Genomic DNA, 21,810 nt, shown 5'->3' with positions numbered 1-21,810 from the left:
TATCAAAATGCAAACACCCCTGCGAAAGGTGAGCTCTTTGGCCTTCACTAGTCAACACTTTGGGAAAGGAAGAATTATTTCAAAACAGCTGACCAAAAGAAAGGCAATTCATGTGTTTAATTGTTCATTTTGTCTTTCCCACTGGACTGTAAGCTCCAAGAGGTCTAGGACCATGTCTATTTTGTTTATCCATCTATTTTCAGGGTCCAGGACCCATACGAGACACTCAATACGCCTGCGGCGGGTGGGGGGGGGGCGGAGGAGCAGACGGGAAGAAACATGGGAAGGAAGGAAAGGAGGGAAGGAAGTAACTAAGGACACACAGAAAAGGGTCAAAACGCCTAATTGAAATTCTCAGCAGCCTTTACCCTTATATTCACTAGTTAATGGCCTCAAGACATTCATGGGGCGCTCACTACGCATGAATGGGGGTCGGGGGCGGTCTCTAGAGTAGGAGAAAGACCCCCATCCCTTACCTTATCCTGGTGTGGTTCTTTGAACTTTTACTCCTGGATAGTCCAAGAAAAACAACACGACGGCCAAGGCCGAGAACAAATTACCCTATGGGGCATTTCACCGTTTTACTGCACGAAACGTGCGTGATGCATTCAAATCCCTCAGCCTTCGGGATGAAACACTCAGAATGAGAAAGCCAAGTTGACCAAGACGAAAAACAAGTTTCAGGAGGGCGCTCAGTTTTTTTCCCAGGAGCCTCTACTACTTGCGTGGCTTCTCAACCTTTACTGTGCATGAGAATCACCTGGGGATCTTGCTAAACATGCTGATTTTGATTCACTAATCAAAGACTTCTGGGGTGAAGTCTGAGCTGCTGCAGTTTTAACATGCTCCCAGGTGATGCTGATCTGCTGACTCGAGGAGGGCCACCCTGGAGTACACGAGGGATTCGAGGTCTTCACCTCCGCCGCCAGGTGTGCGTATACCCAGCCTCAGCGTTCCGGATCGGTGCCCCGCGCGTTCCTGGCCTTCCGCCGAGAGGGGAGGAGCCGGGGGCGGAGCGAGAGGAGTGGCGCGGCCCCCGCGTGGGTCCTGCCGGAGATCACCTCGGCCCCTAGGAGAGGCGGCCGAGCTGCGGCGGCGCAGGAGGGGGCGGGTTCGGCAAGGGCGCGGCCTCTGTGAGGGGAGCGCGAGACGCGCATCCCCCGCGCTCGCCGGGGCCACTCGGGAGCCTCGCGGCGATCCGGTGCCCCACTTGGCAATCCGCTCCGCGCTCCTTCCTCGCGCCCGCCTCCTCTTGTCACCTCCCGTCTCAGCCTCCTCGCTCCATTCCGGCCGCATCCACCGCCATCCGAGTGCCTCAAAGAGCGAGAGGTGGTGCGCGGGACCGCAGGGCGCGCCCTCCGGCAGACCCCAGCCCGGCCTTGGCGGGCACGGGCGGCAGCATGGACACCAAGCGCTGCTTCGCCAACCGCTTCGATGACTACCAGGGCAGCCTGCTGGCGGGCCAGTGCGAGGAGGCGGTGGCGCCCTTGGTCACCGCCACCATCGAGCGCATCCTCCAGGAGCTGCCCCCGCTGGGGGGCGGCGCTGAGGGCCGGGGGGCGGCGGCCGCGGCCAGCAGTTGCCAGGGAGGGCTGTACGGCGGCGTGGCCGGGGTGGCCTACATGCTCTACCACGTCTCTCAGAGCCCGCTCTTCGCCGGGGCCCGGGAGCGCTACTTGCGCTCGGCCAAGCGCCTCATCGACGCGTGCGCCCGCGCTGAGGAGTGGGGCGAGCCGGACGCCGACACCCGCGCCGCCTTCCTGCTCGGGGGCGCGGGCGTGTACGCCGTGGCCACGCTTGTGTACCACGCCCTGGGCCGGTCCGACTACGTGCAGCCGCTGGGCAAGTTCCGGTCTCTGTGCGCCGTCTGCGCGCCGGTTTCCTTCCTCGAGTGCGGCTCCGACGAGCTGTTCGTGGGCCGCGCGGGCTACCTGTGCGCCGCGCTCGTGCTCAAGCAGAAACTCGCCCAGGAGGTAAGAGGCAGCCCCGGCCGCGAGGCGGCGCTCGCCGCCTGCCCGGCCCTGCCCCGCCTCCCTGCCCCGGACTCGCGGCTCCGGGAACAGCGTCCCTGGCTGTTCTCCACCTCTCTTTGTTACTCTTTGTCTGACATTGTCGTTTCTTGAGTCCCTTCAGGTTTATCTCCTGGCTTTTTCCCTCTCCCTCTTCTCCCCCCACCCACGCTCAGTCTCTCGGTTGGGATTCTGAGCCTTCGCGCTTTGCTCGTGTTTTACGGCGGACGCGGCACCTCCCCAAAAGCCTGTTTGCCCAGTAATTTTCTGGAGGCCCTTTCAAGTGAGATATTTTTTAATCCCAAATGAAAGAGATTTCCTTTCCTTTGACCCTCCTGTCAAAAGCTGAAGCACCCTCGAATGTTAGAGTAGTAGAAAATAATAGAAGTTTGGGGGGCTGATTATGCTATTATTGTTTCCATCATTAAGGTGAAGGTAAGTGGCTTCTGCGACCCCCAGGTCTGTAACCCAGAATAACTGCCCAGCTATAGGTCTGATGTGCTTCCTGTGTTGCTTTCTATTCAGTTCATTTTATGGCTCTCATAAAATGCATATCTGATGGGGTGTCCTCTTTTAAATAAATGTAGACAGAATTTTACCCCATTGGAATCGAATGTGTTTTTGTTTTTTTCATTTTCAAATGCGTCTTTAGGATTGTCAAGACGACAGCATACTTGACAGGGCAGGTTTTCTTAATGAATAGCTTTCCAGTGGCTCCTTGAAGTGAATTGGATTTCACAACTGCATATGGGGTGTGTTTTTTTTGGTTTCGGATTCACTTTGAATACAGCCTGTGGATATTAGAAGAGAATGTGCCAGTTCCTATGGAGTAGGAAAAAAAAATCCTCCAAAGGATCATAGTAACTAGAACTGAAAGAGAGGTACTTTCATTCATAACCCACTGGAGCCAAATATTGTTCTAGGGAGGAAGTGACACATTTAACTTGGCTCTGTTTGGGCGAGAGCGGCGTTTGAAGAAAACTTAAAGGCACACAGTGTTTTTCAAGTGTAATTAACTTAGATAACTTCTACAGAGGCAGGCTTGATTTTTGTTTTAATTTATAGCAGGTTAATTCAAGTGAGAAAAAAGATTACTAAAGACTGCACTGTGCTAGCAGGGAAGCAAAGGGCTGTGTGACAAAGTTGTCTTGAAATAGTTCACTCTGCTTCTGAGTCATTGTTATCTGCTGGCGGTTTCCCAAGGGCCCTTCCAGTTGTATAAAACCTTTGAGAAGGCCACAGGGCGATTTACATATCATTTACATTATATTTGCATCGGCTTCTCAGACCTTGCTGTCTGGCGGCAGGCAATTTTCAAATTGTGCGGGTTCCCCCCCCCAGTTGTTTTCCTTAAACTTGCTGCTTTCCCTTTCTTTGCTTTTCTCTGGAATGGAATGGCAGAGTGGGAGACCCGTCAGGCTACGCAGGTGGCGACAGATCAGAAGGACTCCTTGCCCCAAGACTGGTGGCCCAGGGCCAGTCTGCAGTGCTGATCCACAAAGACATTTATTAAGACCTCTCTTTTGCCCTGCTGCCAAACCAGATCTCTCTTCTTATACTAATCAAGTTGAGGTGCTCTGGCCTCTGCTCCCAGGACATAGAACAAGCGCTGAGAGTAAAACAAAAAACAAAACAAAACCCATCTCTTAGCCTGAGCAAATCAGCTAGTCTCAGTGCCAGCCTCAGCTGTGGTAACCCCAAAAGTTCAGGCTTGAAAGGCGCAGGGCAGAGGCTAAGCACGCCAGGCTGGAAGCCTTTTGAGGGGAAAATACAAGTTTTCTGCACCATCCCCACCCCCACGTCCTAGCCTGCATATGGCTTTGCCCTCAGTAGATGATCCATAAGCCTTGAGTAAATTGAACTGTGAACTTCTGTCATTTCTCTATAATGTGTCATTCTGTCCTGGGTTTCTTTTCCTCCAATGTCATTTATATTGACTTTCCTCTGGCTCGGTTACCACCCTAGTCTAGCTCGGCCCTACCCCACTAGGCACATCTTTGCCACCTCATAAGTAGCTGAATGAATGAATCACCCTATCCTGGGATTAGTGCAATATATGTACTCTGAGCTGGCTTCTCTCACTCAAGCCGTTCCATGTATCTCTGAGACCCTAGGTTTCTTTAAAACACTTTTCATTATGTCACTACCCTGCTCAACATCCTGCAGTGGCTCCCTATTACCTTTTCTCTAGTGGCTGCTCATCTCACTCGCCGTTAGACCTAAGATCCTTAAAATGGCTGACGAAGCCCCATGTGACCCGGCCCCTGCTTACCTGTTCTACTTTTTGCTCACTCGGCTTCAAGCAGACCAGCCTTCTTGCTGTTTCAGGTATTTATTGTCTCAGAGTGTTTGTACTCTCTGTTCCCTCTGCTTGGAATACTCTTCCCCTAGCTATTTTTATGGTTAGCTCCCTGACCTTGTCCAAGTTAGCTCCTCAATGAGGCCTTCCCTATCCACCCTATTTGAAACTGCCACCTGTCCCCTGACTTATGCCCCTTTCTTACTGCATTTTACTTATTTTGTTTATGTCTGTTTTTAAAATAACAGAACATACTTTATTTTTTAAATTTATTTATTTTTGGCTGTGTTGGGTCTTCGTTGTGGTGTGCGGGCTTCTCACTGCGGTGGCTTCTCGTTGCAGAGCACAGGTTGTAGGCGCCCAGGCTGCAGTAGTTGTGGCACGTGGACTCAGTAGTTGTGGCTCGCAGACTCTAGAGCGCAGGCTCAGTAGTTGTGGCACACGGGCTTAATTGCTCTGTGGCATGTAGGATCTTCAGGACCAGGGCTCGAACCCGTGTCCCCTGCATTGGCAGGTGGATTTTTAAGCACTGCACCACCAGGGAAGTCCCTGTTTATGTCTTCTTAATTAGAATGTAAGTTCCATAAGAGTAGAGAGGTTTTGTTTGATTTCTGTACTTAAGCATTAAGACAGTGCCTGGTATATATCTGGGTACTCAACTTGCCTTGTTTTAGTGGTGCAAATATTATCTACTCTGTGGCTTGCTTCATCACTCAGTTTTAATGGCGTCCCATTTATCAATATCTTCCTTTATGGAGGTGCTTTTGGTGTTAATGTTTAAACAAATCCTTTCCTATTTCAATAAAAACTTTAAAAAAATCCTTTCCTACTGCCAAGATAACAGTAAATATTGGTTGAATGCGTGAATAAATGAATACTAGTTTCGTACAAACTTGACCTCAAATCAAACTTAACCACTAGACCAGTGTTTGTTAAACTTTAACATTATAGACCTCACCTGCAGATCTTGTTAATAAAATACAGATTCTGATTCAGCAGGGCTGGGATCGGGCCTGAGATGCCGCATTTCTGACAAGTTCCCGGGTGAGGCTGATGCTGCTGGTCCAGGGACCACACTTTGACCAGCAAGGCAATACAGTGCTGCATAGATTTCGGCATTATACCAGCCACGTCTATTAAGACACCGTTTTGTGAAGCTTGATATATTTATTTATAAGGTTTTAGTTTAGAATACTGATCACTATATCCTACCATGCTTTCATTATAAGGATCCGCAAGAGGAATTTCTGTCAGGGCTTCGAAACAGGAAGAGTTGAGCTCCTCCTGGAAATGGATTGAATTTTTTAAATCTCCAGGATAAACTGTGTAACTGATTGTGTTTCTCACTTTATGGTGGCTACTAGGAAGCCTATGGCAGAATCGTGGTCCAGGTAGCTTATGTACAATACCTTATCACGTGTATTTTTGCATACTAGACTTTGCCCTGGGTTTATCTAATTTTTTTTCTTTCATTTACGGTTTTCTGAATTTTCTTCCTTACATTTGATTTTATTATTTTTGTTTATAAGATTCATACATTAAAGAAAGTGTGTGTATGTAGAGAGAGACAGACAGAACGAACCACTCTATCCAGGTAATATACTTTTGGTTAATTTGGCCCTCCTGGAAATACTCAAGGGAAATAGCTTAGAGGGTTTGTTGGGCAGATAGCCTTGAGCAACACAGCACTAAAGTCTTAAGAAATCACACCATAAATACTTGCATTGGGTCTATTCTGCTTTCCAGATTGGTGGAAATGTTGCAGGGAAAAGGAAGTTAGAAAGTATGGTGGAGGGATTAAGGGGGAGGCCTAGGGACCACAGTTAAAATAATAACTTTTGCCCCCTGGTGACCTTGGACAAATAATTTAACATCTTGGAGCCTTAATTTCCTCGCTTGTAAAATGGATTAATAATAGCTTCCTCCTTCGCTTAGTCGGTCATTCATTCATTCAGTGAATGTCAGGTTTCCACGTGTGCCAGGCACCTTGCTAGATGCCAGGATTGAGCAGTGAACAAAAATCAATATATAGTTATGTTGTCAGAAGGGCTTGGAAGGAGGTAAACAGGAAATAAGTGCAGGTGGGGCGGGAGAGGGGAGGGGTGCCGCCTGGCATACATTAGCGGGGAAGCGTTCTCTGCGGAGGTGATGTCCTAGCTCACCACTGAAGCATGAGAATGAAGTGGCTGCCTTAAGGGCAGGCATTCCAGGCCTTGCTGTTCCTAGGGGACAGCAAGGACAAAGCCCCCGAGGTGGGAAAGTGTTTAGAGATTTCGAAGAAAAGGAAGGTGGCCTGCCCAGCTGGAGCAGAGTGCGCAAGGGCTAGAGGGCTGGAGACCAGGTAGGAGCTGTGAGCAGGGGAAAAGCAGATCCTGCAGGGCCGGGGCAGTCCAAGTTAGGAGTTCGCACTTGTTTCAGGTTGAAATGGGAATGTCTTCATCTTATTCACCTTTCAAAAGAAGATTTCCCTGGTTTTCTGTGTAGATAATGGGTTGACCAGTATTAAGAAGGGTCACAAGGGGGGCTGATTAGAGGGGGTCTAAACCCCTTTTGTGCCAAGGACTCCTTTGTAAATCTTGTGAAACCTACAGTACCTCTTTTTCAAGGACATTTTTAGATGCATAAAATACACAGGATTACAAAGGAAGCTAATTATATTAACATTCGGTTACCAAAACATTTAAAAAATGTGTGATGCAGTAGCATACGTGCTGCTTGATTAACACATTCAATAAGGTTTTGCAGCGGGGTCTAAGGATGATTGTACACTTGTATCATGAGGGTCAATGATATTTCAAGATATCTTCAACAACTGCAGCGTGACATGAATATATCTGTGATTTCTATAGGTGGCAAAGTCACAAGTACTCCTGGGTGGTTCGTGGTCTGCATTCATAATGAAAGGAAATGTCAAGTTGTTTAAATAAGATTGGAGAAAATATAGATGTGATTTTCTTTTCCCAAAGGGGACTGTTCTGGAAGTTGCTGCAATGACTCACCCTAGATAAAGTGCCTAGTGTAGTGCTTGACACAAAGTACCTGCTTAATGAGATCAATGGTATTTCCCTTTGCACTACTAACAAAAAATCAAAAGTGATTCTGAACATCACATAGAAAATTATACCCAATACAAGGAATCTATCTTACTGCCATGATTAAAGGAAAACACCTTTTGCCAGATTGTTAGTTGTGTCCTTAGCTCATTGCTAAGGCAGGTGGTTGGCAGCTGTCTAAGCGGGGATGCCTTTAGCTGCAAATAATGGAATGTCCAGTGGAAAATGATCTAAATCAGGTAACCGGGCCACACAGCAGGGGGTGAGCGGCGGGCAGACGAGAGAGCGAAGCTTCATCTGCTGCTCTCCATCGCTCACATTACCACCTGAACCATTCCCCCCCTCTCCCCCCCCACCCCCGTCCAAGGAGAAATCGCATTCCACGAAACTGGTCCCTGGCGCCAAAAAGGTTGGGGACTGCTGATCTAAATAATGGGAACAGTATTACCTCACTTGACAAGGAGTGTAGAGCTAGGTCATTCCAGGATTGGTTCAGCAACTCAGGAAAATCATCAGAACCCAAGCCCTTTCTGACCTTTTTCTCTGCTATTCTGGGTGTCTGAGCTGTATCACTCTTCAAAATTGCAAGATGGCTGCTGCCATTCCAAGCATTGTGTTCCCATACAACTGGGTCTGAGGTTTTTTTCTTTGATTTTTTTTTCTTATCGTATGGAACATTCTATCCTTGAAGAATTTCCCTTCTGCCTCATTGCCCAGCAGTTGGTCAACAACCCAGCACTGGCCACTTCTGGTTTCTGGGGATGCCGAAAAGGCTAATATCCTTCATTTCTAACCTCTGACCTCTAGTGGATGCAGGTTCTGACAAGAAGAAAGGGGAGGGCAATGGCTGTTGGGTCGTTACCAAAGTGTCTGCCCCTTGGCTCCCTTACCCAGGTCTGTCTCATGACCTCCCACTTGGCTATTGTCAATAATGCTGCAATGAACATGGAGACGCAGATATCTCCTCCAGATCCTGTTTTCATTTCATTTGGATAAATGCCCAGAAGTGGGAATTCTGGATCATATGGTAGTTCTAGTTTTACTTTTTTGAGGAACATCCATACTGTTGTCCGTAGTTGTCGTAGCAACTTACATTCCTGCCAACAGTGTACAACAGTTCTCTTTCTGCATCCTCACCAGTACTTGTTATCTCTTGCCTTTTTGCTGATAGTCATTCTGACAGGTGTGAGGAGATACCTCATCGTGGTTTTGATTTGCATTTCCCTGATAGTGATACTGAACACCTTTTCATCCAACTGCTGGCTGTTTGTATGTCTTCTTTGGAGAGATGTCTGTGCAGTTCCTCTGCCCATTTTTTTAATTGAGTTGTTTGTTTTGCTATAGAGTTGTATGAGTTCTTTATATATTTTGAATATTAACCTCTTATGGTTCACAAATATTTGCTCCTATTCCATAGGTTGCCTTTCCTTTTTGTTAGTAGTTTCTCTTTGCTGTGCAGAAGCTTTTTAGTTTGATGTAGTTCCACTTATTTTTGATTTTGTTGCTTGTGCTCTTGGTGTCATATCCAGAAAATCACGGCCAAGACCAGTGTCAAGGAGCTTTTCCCCTATGTTTTTTCCCAGGAGTTTTACATTTTCAGGTCTTATGTTTAAGCCTTTAATCCATTTCAAGCTAATTTTTGTAAGTGGTGTAAGATAGGGGTCCAGTTTCATTTTTCTGCATGTGGTTATCCAGTTTTCTCAATGCCATTTATTATTGAGACTATCATTTCCCCGTTGAGTATTCTTGGCTCCCATATCAAGTATTAGTTGACCATATATGTGAGGGTTTATTTATGGGCTTTTGATTCTGTTCCATTGGTCTGTGTGTCTGTTTTTATGTCAGTATGATACCATTTTGATTACTATAGCATTGTAATATAGTTTGAAATCAGGAACTATGATGCCTCTAGCCCTGTTCTTTTTTCTCAAGATTGCTTTGGCTATTCGGGGTCTTTTGTGGTTCTGTATGAATTTTAGGACTGTGTTTCTCTTTCTGTGAAAATGCCATTGGAATTTTGATAGCAATTGGATTGAATCTATAGATAGCTTTGGGTAGTATGGACATCTTAATATCATTCCTGATCCACAAACACAGGATCTCTTTCCATTTATTTATCTTTAATTTCTTTCATCCAAGTCTTAACAGTTTTCAGTGTATAGATCTTTCACCTCCTTGGTTAAATTTATTCAGAAGTATTTTATTTTGATGTTATTATTATAATGGGATTTCTTTATTTTTCAGATAGTTTTTTTAGTGTACAGAAGCACAACTGATTTTTGTATGTTGATGCTGTAACCTGCAACTTTACTGAATTCATTTATTCTAGCAGTTTTTTGGTAGACTCTTTAGGACTTTCTATATATATGATTATGATTATATCATCTGCAAACAGACAATTTTACTTCTTCCTTTCTGATTTGGATACCTTTTATTTCTTTTTATTGCCTAATTGCTCTGGCTAAAACTTCAGTACTATGTTGAATAAGAGTGAGAGTGGGCAGCCTTGTGTTGTTCCTGATCTTAGAGTAAAAGCTTTCAACCTTTCACCATTGAGTATGATGTTAGCTGTGGGCTTGTCATATATGGTATTTATTATGTTGAGGTATATCCTGTCTATACCCAATTTGTTCACTTTTTATCATTAAAAGATGTTGAATTTTGTCAGATTCTTTCTTTATCTGCATCTATTGAGATGATCATTATTTTTATCTTTCATTATATTAATGTGATGTATCACGTTTTTAGAGGAAAACATTTTTTTATTTACTCATTCAGTTACTTATTGAACAGACTATGTGCCATGCAGTGTCCTTTGTACTATGTATTCATTTTTATTTTCATTTTTTCAGCTGTACTGAAGTATAATTGACAAACAGAATTGTAAGATGTTTAAAGCGTACATCATGGTGACTTGATATATGTAAACATTGTAAAAGGATGCTCACCATATAGTTAATTAACACATCCATCACCTCACATATTTGCATTTGTTGAACCATCCTTGCATCCCAAGGATCAATCCTACTTGATCCTTGGGTATGATCCTATTAATGTGCTCCTGAATTCAGTTTGCTAGTATTTTGTTGAGAATTTTTACATCTCTATTCATCAGGAATATTGGCCTGTAGTATTCTTTTCTTGTAGTGTTCCTATCTGGCTTTAGTATGAGAGTAATGCTGGGCTCATAAAATGAAGTCGGACATGTTCCCTCCTTCTTTTGGAAGAGTTTGAGAAGGACTGACATTAATTTTTCTTTCAATGTTTGGTAGTATTCACTAGTGAAACCATCTTGTCCTGGACTTTTCTTTGTTGAGAGGTTTTTGATTACTGATTCAATATCCTTAGTCATTATTAGTCTGTTTAGACTTCTATTTCTTCATGATTCAGTCTTGGTAAGTTGTATGTTTCTAGGAATTTATCCATTTCTTCTAGGTTGTCCAATTTGTTGGCATATAATTGTTTATAGTAGTCTCTTATATTTTGTATTTCTGTGATATCAGTTTTAGTGTCTCTTTAATTTCTGATTTTGGGTCTTCTCTCTCTTTTTGTCTTAGTCTAGCTAAAAGTTTGTCAATTTTGTTTGTCTTTTCAAAGAACCAATTCTTAATTTCATTGATTCTTTTCTCATATTACTCCTGTTCTCCATTTCATTTATTTTGGCTCTAATGTTTGTTTATAATTTCCTTCCTTCTGCTAACTTTGGGCTTGGTTTTTTTTTCTTCTTTTTCTGGTTCCTAGAAGTGTAAATGTTAGGTTGTTTGAGAGTTTTTTTCCTGAGTTTTTCTTAAAAATTATTACTGTCATACTCACAAGGTAAACACAAACAATAAGAGGATACAGAAAGATATACAGGCATACCTCAAAGATATTGTGGGTTCAGTTCCAAACCACTGCAATGAAGCGAATGTCTCAGTGAAGCAAGTCACATGAAGTTTTTGATTTCCCAGTGCAGATAAGTTATGTTTACTCTTATATTGTAGTCTGTTAAGTGTGCAATAGCATTATGTCTAAAAAAACAGTGTACACACCCTAGTTAAAAAATGCGTTATTGCTAAAAAATGCTAACCATCTCAGCCTAACATTAGCGAATCATGATAGTAACATCAGAGATCACAGACCATCATATCAAATATAATAATAATGAAAAAGTTTGAAATAGGGGGAGAATTACCAAAATGTGACTCAGAGGCACAAAGTGAACAAATGGTGTTGGAAAAATGGCTCTGATACATTTGCTTGACACAGTGCTGCCACAAACCTTCAATTTGTAAAGCAAGAAAAAAAAGGCAATGTCTGTGAAGCACAATGAAGTGCATAAAACAAGGTATGCATGTTTAAAAAAATGTCTTCTTTGAACATTTTTAAAGAAATATTCTGGATATATAAAATACCTATATTTTTATCCATTTATGTGATATTCTGTATGTGTGTGTGTGTGTATGTATGTGAGTGTGTGTGTGTATTGGGTTGGCCAAAAAGTTAGTTTGGATTTTTCCGTAAGATCTGATGGAAAAACCAAACGAACTTTCTGGCCAACCCAATATATACATACACACACTACAGCTTGTTCTCTTATGTGCCTTGTGCATCTTTGCACATTACTGTGTAGAGAGATCTCATTCTTTATACTGGTTTGATTTAATAGCTGTACCATAATTTAACTATTATTGATGGACATTAAGTTGATTCAAACTTTTTTCCTTTTTCGCTATCAAAATTAATGCTGTAAAGTATACACACTACTACATATAATGTGCATATATACGTATACAACATTTACATATACATACATACATATGTCTGTATATGTATCTTTGCCTTCTGTTGCAAGCATATATGTAGGATAAATTTTTAAAACCCAATTGCTGAGTCAAAGTTTATAGATATTTTTCTCTTGATGGAGATTATCAAACTGTTCTCCAAAAAGGTTACATCAATTTCCATTCCCTTCATGAGCATTTAGGGGTGCCTGTTTTCCCACATTATTTTCTCTTTTCTTTTTTTTTTTACATTTTATAATCTAAACTGTTTTTTTGAATATTATTTAATTTTTATGCAGCAGGTTCTTATTATCTATTTTATACATATTAGTGTATACATGTCAATCCCAATCGCCCAATTCATCCCACCCCCACCGCTTTCCCCCCTTGGTGTCCATACGTTTGTTCTCTACAGCTGTGTCTCTATTTCTGCCTTGCAAACTGGTTCATCTGTGCTGTTTTTCTAGATTCCGCATATATGCGTTAATATATGATTTTTTTTTCTCTTTCTGACTTCACTCTGTATGACAGACACTAGGTCCATCCACCTCACTACAAATAACTCAATTTCGTTCCTTTTTATGGCTGAGTAATACTCCATTTTATATATGTGCCACATCTTCTTTGTCCATTTGTCTGTCAATGGGCATTTAGGTTGCTTCCATGTCCTGGCTATTGGAAACAGTGCTGCAGTGAACATTGGGGTGCGTGTGTCTTTTTTTTTTTTTTTTTTTCTTTGCGGTACGCGGGCCTCTCACTGTTGTGGCCTCTCCCGTTGCGGAGCACAGGCTCCGGATGCGCAGGCTCAGTGGCCATGGCTCACGGGCCTAGGCACTCCGCGGCATGTGGGATCTTCCCAGACCGGGGCACGAACCCGTGTCCCCTGCATCGGCAGGTGGACTCTCAACCACTGCGCCACCAGGGAAGCCCGCATGTGTCTTTTTGAATTATGGTTTTCTCTGGGTATATGCCCAGTAGTGGGATTGCTGGATCATATGGTAATTCTATTTTTAGTTTTTTAAGGAACCATCATACTGTTCTCCATAGTGGCTGTATCAATTTACATTCCCACCAACAGTGAAAGAGGGTTCCCTTTTCTCCACACCCTCTCCAGCATTTGTTGTTTGTAGATTTTCTGATGATGCCCATTCTAACTGGTGTGAGGTGATACCTCATTGTAGTTTTGATTTGCATTTCTCTAATAATTAGTGATGTTGAGCAACTTTTCATCTGCCTGTTGGCCATCTGTATGTCTTCTTTGGAGAAATGTATATTTAGGTTTTCTGCCCATTTTTTCATTGGGTTGTTTGTTTTTTTAATATTGAGCTGCATGAGCTGTTTATATATTTTGGAGATTAATCCTTTGTCCGTTGATTTGTTTGCAAATATTTTCTCCCATTCTGAGGGTTGTCTTTTCATCTTGTTTGTTGTTTCCTTTGCTGTGCAAAAGCTTTTAAGCTTTATTAGGTCCCATTTGTTTATTTTTGTTTTTATTTCCATTACTCTAGGAGGTGGATCAAAAAAGATCTTGCTGTGATTTATGTCAAAGAGTGTTCTTCCTGTGTTTTCCTCTGAGTGTTTTATAGTGTCCGGTCTTACATTTAGGTCTTTAATCCATTTTGAGTTTATTTTTGTGTATGGTGTTAGGGAGTGTTCTAATTTCATTCTTTTCCATGTAGCTGTCCAATTTTCCCAGCACCACTTATTGAAGAGACTGTCTTTTCTCCATTGTATATCCTTGCCTCCTTTGTCATAGATTAGTTGACCATAGGTGTGTGGGCTTATCTCTGGGCTTTCTATCCTGTTCCATTGATCTATATTTCTGTTTGGGGGCCAGTACCATATTGTCTTGATGACTAGCTTTGTAGTATAGTCTGAAGTCAGGGTGTCTGATTCCTCCAGCTCCGTTTTTTTCCCTCAAGACTGCTTTGGCTATTTGGGGTCTTTTGTGTCTCCATACAAATTTTAAGATTTTTTGTTCTAGTTCTGTAAAAAATGCCATTGGTAATTTGCTAGGGATTGCATTGAATCTGTAGATTGCTTTGGGTGGTATAGTCATTTTCACAATATTGATTCTTCCAGTCCAAGAACGCGGTGTATCTCTCCGTTTGTGTCATCTTTGATTTCTTTCATCAGTGTCTTATAGTTTTCTGAATACGGCTCTTTCACCTCCTCAGGTAGGTTTATTCCTAGGTATTTTATTCTTTTTGTTGCAATCCCACATTAGCTTCAGAACTAGGTTTCATGAGACTTTTTAGTATATGACAAACTGATGGGTAAAAAATGAGGATGGAAATTTCTCAGATAGGAAATGTGTCCTCTTTTCGTTCCATTCAGCACTCACTGAACAAAATGCATATGCAAGATTTCACGCAGTCTGAATTTGAGTGGTCCCTGGTTTGTAAGCAGCAGTGTGTTGTTCATTGCATAAGTAAACCCTGCAGTTTGGCTTGAAATGATAGCAGGTTGGGAAAACTGGACTTTTGTAAACTGAATCCAGTTCCTAATTGCTCGATTATAGACCTATCAGGGAATGGGGCACTTCTGTGGGCTGCATCTTAGATCCTTTGTTACTCTTGATCCAGAACCCTGTGATGGCTGAAAGGACATAAGAGCTAGCACTGCTTGATCCCTTGTTGTGCACACTGTTGTAAGCACTTTACAGATATTATGTCATTTAATACTTATGACCTAGGCGCCAGTACTATCTCCATCCTCCCCAGTGAGGGAACCGAGGCACAGAGAGGCTGTGGAACTTGTTCCAGGTTACACAGCTAGTCAGCGGCAGAGGGGGGTTCCATCCCCACAGGCTGGTCGCCAAATCTGTGCTTTCAGTGCGCGCTCTTCTTCACACTTTAACGTGCACGCAGATCTCCTGGGGATCCTGGTAAAAATCAGGTTTTGATTCAGCAGGTCTGGGGTGAGGCCCAAGATACTGCATCTCTAGCAAGCTCCCAGGTGACGCTGCTGCTGCTGGTTCATTGAGAAGATTTGAGTAAAAAGCTTGAAGTCACTATTTTTTTTTCAATTTTATGGGATTGCCTGTCAACAGATTTGACTGATCCCCCCCCCCCGCCTCCGCCAAACTTCATGATTTTCATCGTTTGTCCTTTGTACTGAAAATGATTTCTTCCACAAATGCCAGAATATCAGCTTTCCAATTCGTGGGTGACGCTGAAGGAAAGAATCCCTGCCTGGCACATCTTCTTGCAGGTTTAAGGACTCTGAGTGACTACATGGATTTCTTTTTTTCTGATAAATATAATTTTGCACTATATACACAAGGATTTTGTTGTTGTTTGTTTTTTACATTTCTTTAAAGGCCCAAATAGACCATGCTCCAGCGGTTTTAAATCCTTTCATAATAAGAGACACTATCATTCCCAGATCAGATCGAAAACATGATGCTCATAGAACTACTCCCATTTTAGAATCATTCAGTTAAATTTACCTGTGTGACGTAAATTAAACTGAAGATGCGTAGACTTTTTTCCTTTTTTTTTTCTTCTGATACAGTAATTTAACACAGAATAATGTGGATTTCCTTGGAGATAACTTGTTTACCCCTTTTAATTAATCTACTAATATACATTCCACTAAAACCTAAACTTATCATTTGTATTGTAATTACTTGGAGAGAGCATGGTTCATAATTTTCTTATTACTGAAGAAGTAAATTGGGGAAATGTGCATAGTAAAAATTATTTTTTTGCTGCACCTCGTGGCACGTGGAACTTCCCCAACCAGGGATTGAACCTGTGCCCCCTGCATTGCAAGTGCAGAGTCTTAACCACTGGACCACCAGGGAAGTCCCAAAATTATTTTAAATGTACTGAATTATTTGTTTTGCCAATAACCTGACCTCCCAGTGTTCCATAAGAAGGTGGTTTTAATGGAATTTCACTATATTTATTGACTTCTGAATGTGAAAATGATAGATTGTATTAATTTTTTATTAACTTGGCTAATTTCCTCTTTGCTGGTTAATGAGAGATGTTTGTCACTCGACTGGCTCCTACACAACACACAGTAGATTTCCTCCATGTGTGGAGGGGGTCCTTTAATATCCCCATGTGGTGATGGTCTCTTGGTAAACTTGCCATCATGTGTCCAAATAAGCATTTCTCTTCTTGATTCACTTTTACTGATTACTGTCTGACCTACATTCACTAATTAAGTACAATGCCTTGGACGTTGGATGTTTGGTTTGTCTCAAAAACATGTTGTTCTCATGCGGTATTTATATATATCTAAGTACCTCATCGTTTCCTAGTTACTTTCTTTATGGATTTAGCTACTAAGGAAGCCTACCAAGTTAACAGACTCATTATTCTTGGGGTGCTAGCCACTTGGACAAATGGAATTTTCAAGAAGTCATTTGATCCATTCTTTGTTTTTTTTTTTGTTTTTTTTTTGCGGTACGTGGGCCTCTCACCCACGTACGGAGGCCAGGCTCCTGTGAGGAGCACAGGCTCCGGACGCGCAAGCTCAGCAGCCATGGCTCACGGGCCCAGCCGCTCCGCGGCACGTGGGATCTTCCCGGACCGGGTCACGAACCCGTGTCCCCTGCATCGGCAGGCGGACTCTCAACCACTGCGCCACCAGCAAAGCCCCTGATCCATTCTTTCTTTTAGCAAGCTGAACAAAGAAGTGTTTTGTGTAAGGTCACATTTCCTTTTCTGAATAGCTTTACACATTCAACAACCCAGACAAATGAATGCCTTTGACACTGTGAAGTGTGAGCATTGCTACCTGGGCCATAAAGAAGCTGTTTCCCAGATGAGAGGCAGTCTTACAGACTTCATGGGTGAGAACATCATCTGAATGAGAGGTGGCAAAACAAATATTGGTCATAGCATTATGTGAAGTTAGCTGTTACTGTACCCATCTACTGGCTCCATTGCTTTGCATAGAATGGATTCCCCCTGCTCAGTGGTGTATTGAAGTCTGGTGTCCATGGCAACCGAAGCATCACCAATCTCAAAGCAAATACTATGGGGACCAGCTGAATCTCCACTCCTACAGTGACTTTAGGAGGGAGCCACATTCCTAACAAACTTTCCAGCTATCTAAGGCTGAAGAGAACCAGTGCTCAACCAGAAAGGAGGTATTGTTCTTATGCACATTTCAGTAACATAATTTTGCTATTTAAAATATTTCCTCTTTCCTTGTAAGACAAAGAGAATTGCGCGTGTATCAGTTGCCGCTGTTGAAATAGGTTAGCGTCTCAATGAAGGTATTAAAAGGTGATGGTTAAGAATAGGGCTTTTGGGACTTCCCTGGTGGTCCAGTGGGTAAGACTCTGCACTCCCAATGCAGGAGGCCTGAGTTCCATCCCTGGTCCGGGAACTAGATCCTGCACACATGCCGCAAATAAGAAGTCCACAGGCAGCAGCTAAGAAGCCCAGGGCCGCGTACTGCAACTAAAGATCTGTGTGCTGCAACTGAGACCCAGTGCAGCCGAAATTAAATAAATAAATTAGTATTTTTTTTTTAAAAAAAGATTACTTAAAAAGAACAGGGCTTTCAGTCATATAGCCTTGGGATTGAATCGTGGCTCCATCACAGGAGCTGGTTGACCTCAGCCATGTTACTTAGCATCTTTGAGGCTTGATTTCCTCATCTGCAAAATGTAACACAAGCAAAAAAAAAAAAAAAAAAAAAAAAAAAAAAAAATGTAACACAAGCTATTAAATGCACCCACTTCATAGGTGTGGTATGAAGATCCACTGAGAATGTGCGTGTAACATGCTTAGCAGAGGGTCTGCTAGGCACAGAGTAAAGACTCTGTATAAGTCAGTCCTTGTTTTATTAGTATTTTGAGTATTATTGTCATTAATGTAAGTGAGACCCTGTGTTAACTAAATAATACAAGTATGCTTTTTGGACATTCAGCCCGTCTAATATTCCCTGTGGTGTTAGTCAGAGCTGCTATGCCCCTGATCACATAAGCAAGGCTTTGAGATCTTCAAACAGAGGCCATAAAGGGCTGGAGGGAAATATCCTCTGCTCTGCCACACAGGAGATTAAGCTGAGCAGCTCACAGAGATTGTGTCAAAGTAAATTGAGTGGCTGGTCATCACGCCCGAAACCCGAAGCCATGCAAGTTACCCTTTGCACTTTGCTTCCTCCAGGAGGGTGTTCTTTTCTCTTTTTAAAATTTCAGGCTCCTTGAAGACTTAATCTAGGAATTGGCTTTCCTGTGTCTGATTTGTACTTCTCAGAGTAAATCACCTAATTGGCTTTATCGGCAGTAAATTGCTATGCAGGTGATGTTGGAATGTTTGTTTTTTGCTCTCTTCCCCCAGAACCTGAGTGGTAGATTCAAGGACCTCTTTCCTGCTCTTAAGTTCTCTTCTTTGCTTCTAAAGATCATTTGCTTGCATGGCGCTAATTCAGAATTTCAGACAAATTTCAGTAGTTGTGTCTCTGGCGAAATGACAACTTCAAATGAGTTTTCCTCAGCAAATGTTCCCGATCATGTACAGTTGGTAGCTTGTTTCAGAAAAGGATTAATACAATTAAGGATTCTTCCAAGTGTTTCTTCAGCTTCTGGGCCCAGAAATTATGTTTTTCTTGCATTAATGCACTTTTCTATTTGCATTTCAAGGCTATGTCATATGGACTCACTGTCAATTTTACAAACTTAAATCTATGTTTTACTCTTCAGCTGCTATTCATATTCATTTATGACATGATGATCTTGATATGTATAAACTATACTACTCTATTAGTAGAGGCATCATTGAGTTCTTATCCCTAATCATTGAGGTGTCATGTATAATCATTAGTTCTGCTTACAGTCTTCAATACCATACCAAGTGGTTCTAGGTCTGTGGCCTTCATCTCCACGGGGGTCTATTATATCTTTCTCTGACCTGTGGCCTTAGGTCAGTGTTTCGCACACTTGAGGGTGTATTAGAGTCCCTTGGAGGGCTTGTTCCATCCCCAGAGTTTCTGATTCCGTAGGTCTGGAGTCGGGCCTGAGACTTTGCGCTGTTAACAAGTTCCACTGATGCTGCTGCTCGCCTGGAGACTACTTTTTTAGAACCACTGCCTTAGACCATACCCTTAACCTTGGCCGAGCGTGTCTGACATGTGGGAACTGGGTGAAGGCATGTGGTGGTAGTACCACAAACTTATCACCACCACCAGAAAAGAACTCAAAAGACAGGACTCAGATTTTCCTGGTGGTGCAGTGGTTAAGAATCCGCCTGCCAATGCAGGGGACACGGGTTCGAGCCCTGGTCCGGGAAGATCCCACATGCCGCAGAGCAACTAAGCCCGTGCACCACAACTACTGAGCCTGCGCTCTAGAGCCCGCGAGCCACAACTACTGAGCCCGTTCGCCACAACTAGTGAAGCCCGTGCGCCTAGAGCCTGTGCTCCGCAGCAAGAGAAGCCACTGCAATGAGAAGCCCATGCACCACAACGAAGAGTAGCCCCCAGTCGCCACAATGAAGGCCCAACGCAGCCAAAAATAAAATGTAAATAAATAAATAAATTTATATATATATATATAAAAAGATAGGACTCACTATATTACAGGCACTGTGGTTAACATATTATATCCATTTCAGGGGAGAAAACTGGGACTTAGGTTCAGTAACTTGCCTGTCATCACACAGCTGGTCAAGCAGTTAAAGCCACAGTTTTCAGACTACAGAGCTTCTTTTAGAGATTTAAGTCAGGTTAGATTTCTGCATGTTTTTCTAGTAATGTATACACTGCCAAGAGGAGAGTGAGTTGTACCCCAAGCCACATGGAAGGATAGTTTTAACTTGGCTCTCTGAACCTCAGGGTGTTTCTGAAGTTCAACTTAAGATTGAATAAAAATGGCAGTACAGGAGAGGGCTCTACATTGGTCCCAAAGTTCCAGAAGCCTGTAAGACTCAACTTCAACTTTGTCATTTACAAGTTTGATAGAGTGGTTAGACTCCGGGATCCTTTCCCAAACTCGAGCAGCTAGATGATGGTCTTAGGCCAGGTTCTCCAAAACCTGACTCAGATATGGGCACGCTCCATTAAGGAAGAGTTCTCAGGAGAAACCAGTATGGGAGTGGGGGAAACAGTGAAGGGTCAGAAGCCAAAACAAAGGTGTGATTTTAGGCTAAGCCCCAGCTTTCTGTCTCATTCTGTAGGGGAGCTCCAGAGTGTAAATCACATCTCAGAGTTTGTCCTGACTGGAGGTATCGCTCGCCCACCAGTAATTCACTACAGCTGCGTGTGTGTGGGTGTGATCCTCCAGGTACTTCAAGGCTTCTGGAACCGTGGGGCAAATGTGAAGCCACATGAGTTGCTGGATTTAAGGGGCCCACCAGCATGTTGGATGGAAAAAGAATAAAAAGAGATTCTAAAGGCTTCTAAGAAGAAAAACAAAACTGCTTCCTTAAAAGGATTTGCACTGGACTTTGAATAGCAACTTAAGAAGCTATAGGAGAACGGAGCAAGGCCCCCAAAGTTCACTAAGAAAATTCTCAACTAGAATTCTATAGCAGCCAAAATTATCAAATGTGAGAGCAGAAAAAAATCTTTGCAAGTTCTCAAAAAAACAGAACATTATTTTTCTTTCAAAAGCATGAGGCAGAGGTAATCTAGCTTCACAGAATGTGTTAAAAAAACTTAGGGGCCAGACGTTCCAAATGAACCAGCCACCATGTGGAACACTGCAAGAGCTGGTAAAACATTTTTAAGGGGGGTCCATTGCGATGGGAGAATGAACCAAGAAATAGGAAAATATGAGATCTCAAAACCTGGAGCTCCAATGCAGGTGGGATCAGAAAACTTCGAGAGTGATGGTAAGGGACAGCCCGAGATGACAGCTCGGTATCAGGCCTTGAAGGCAGCTGGTAAGTACTGAAGCAGAGCTACAGCCTGGATGATGCTAAGAGAAAAAACAAAAAATAGAACAGGCAGCTTACCTGATATGTTTGGCTGTACCTAGGGGAGTTTTGCAAATTTGTTGGAAAGTTTGGGCATGAATTTGGTGTAGACAAAATAGAAAACCGAACAATATTATAAGAAAAGGAAATTGGGCTTCCCTGGTGGCACAGTGGTTAAGAATCTGCCTGCCAACACAGGGGACATGGGTTTGAGCCCTGGTCCGGGAAGATCCCACATGCCACGGAGCAACTAAGCCCGTGTGCCACAACTACTGAGCCTGTGCTCTAGAGCCCGCGAGCCACAACTACTGAGCCTACGTGCCACAACTACTGAAGCCCGCGTGCCTAGAGCAACAAGAGAAGCCACCGCAATGAGAAGCCCACGCACCGCAACAAAGAGTAGCCCCCGCTCGCCGCAACTAGAGAAAGCCCGTGCAGCAACGAACACCCAATGCAGCCAAAAATAAATAAAAATAAAATAATTTTTTTAAAAAAGGAAATTTTTAACTTGTGCGGGAGGCACGGGGAGAAAGGAAATGGTAATCACTGCAAATGGTTTTGTTTAATGGATATTGATTTAACCTCATATTGTTTGGGAAAAAAAGTGATATAACTGTTTTGGGTATTTGGGAAAGGAAATGTATGTGTGGAGAGATTATAAGAGAGCTAAGTCTTCATCTTCCATGTTAGGAGATTAATAGATAACACCTTTGATGGAGAAGTCAAGAAATAGCTGTACAAGCATCTCATCTAGAAATATGAAGATAAGTAGCTAGAAAAAAATGCCCAAAACAATGTTTTCAG

At 43.0% G+C, this 21,810-nt stretch overlaps 1 protein-coding gene and 1 non-coding gene across 2 annotated transcripts in view; one reads left to right on the top strand and one right to left on the bottom strand.

Moving 5' to 3' along the window:
- Positions 1-1,075: 1,075 nt before the first annotated feature.
- The window catches only part of LANCL3 (LanC like family member 3), a 95,522-nt gene continuing 74,787 nt past the window's right edge, over positions 1,076-21,810 (top strand). The window contains exon 1 of the mRNA XM_060137603.1: positions 1,076-1,973. Coding sequence (XP_059993586.1) covers positions 1,401-1,973 — 573 coding nt within the window. The 5' untranslated portion in view covers positions 1,076-1,400. The remainder of the gene's footprint in view (positions 1,974-21,810) is intronic.
- On the bottom strand, positions 15,860-15,932 carry TRNAA-UGC (transfer RNA alanine (anticodon UGC)). The gene has a single exon. It is a non-coding gene; the product is annotated as a tRNA-Ala (tRNA).

Source organism: Lagenorhynchus albirostris, chromosome X (genome assembly GCF_949774975.1).
Source record: "Lagenorhynchus albirostris chromosome X, mLagAlb1.1, whole genome shotgun sequence".
Classification (NCBI taxonomy): domain Eukaryota; kingdom Metazoa; phylum Chordata; class Mammalia; order Artiodactyla; family Delphinidae; genus Lagenorhynchus; species Lagenorhynchus albirostris.
The sequence above is the reverse complement of the archived record's forward strand: the minus strand, read 5'-3'. Positions and strand labels throughout refer to the sequence as shown.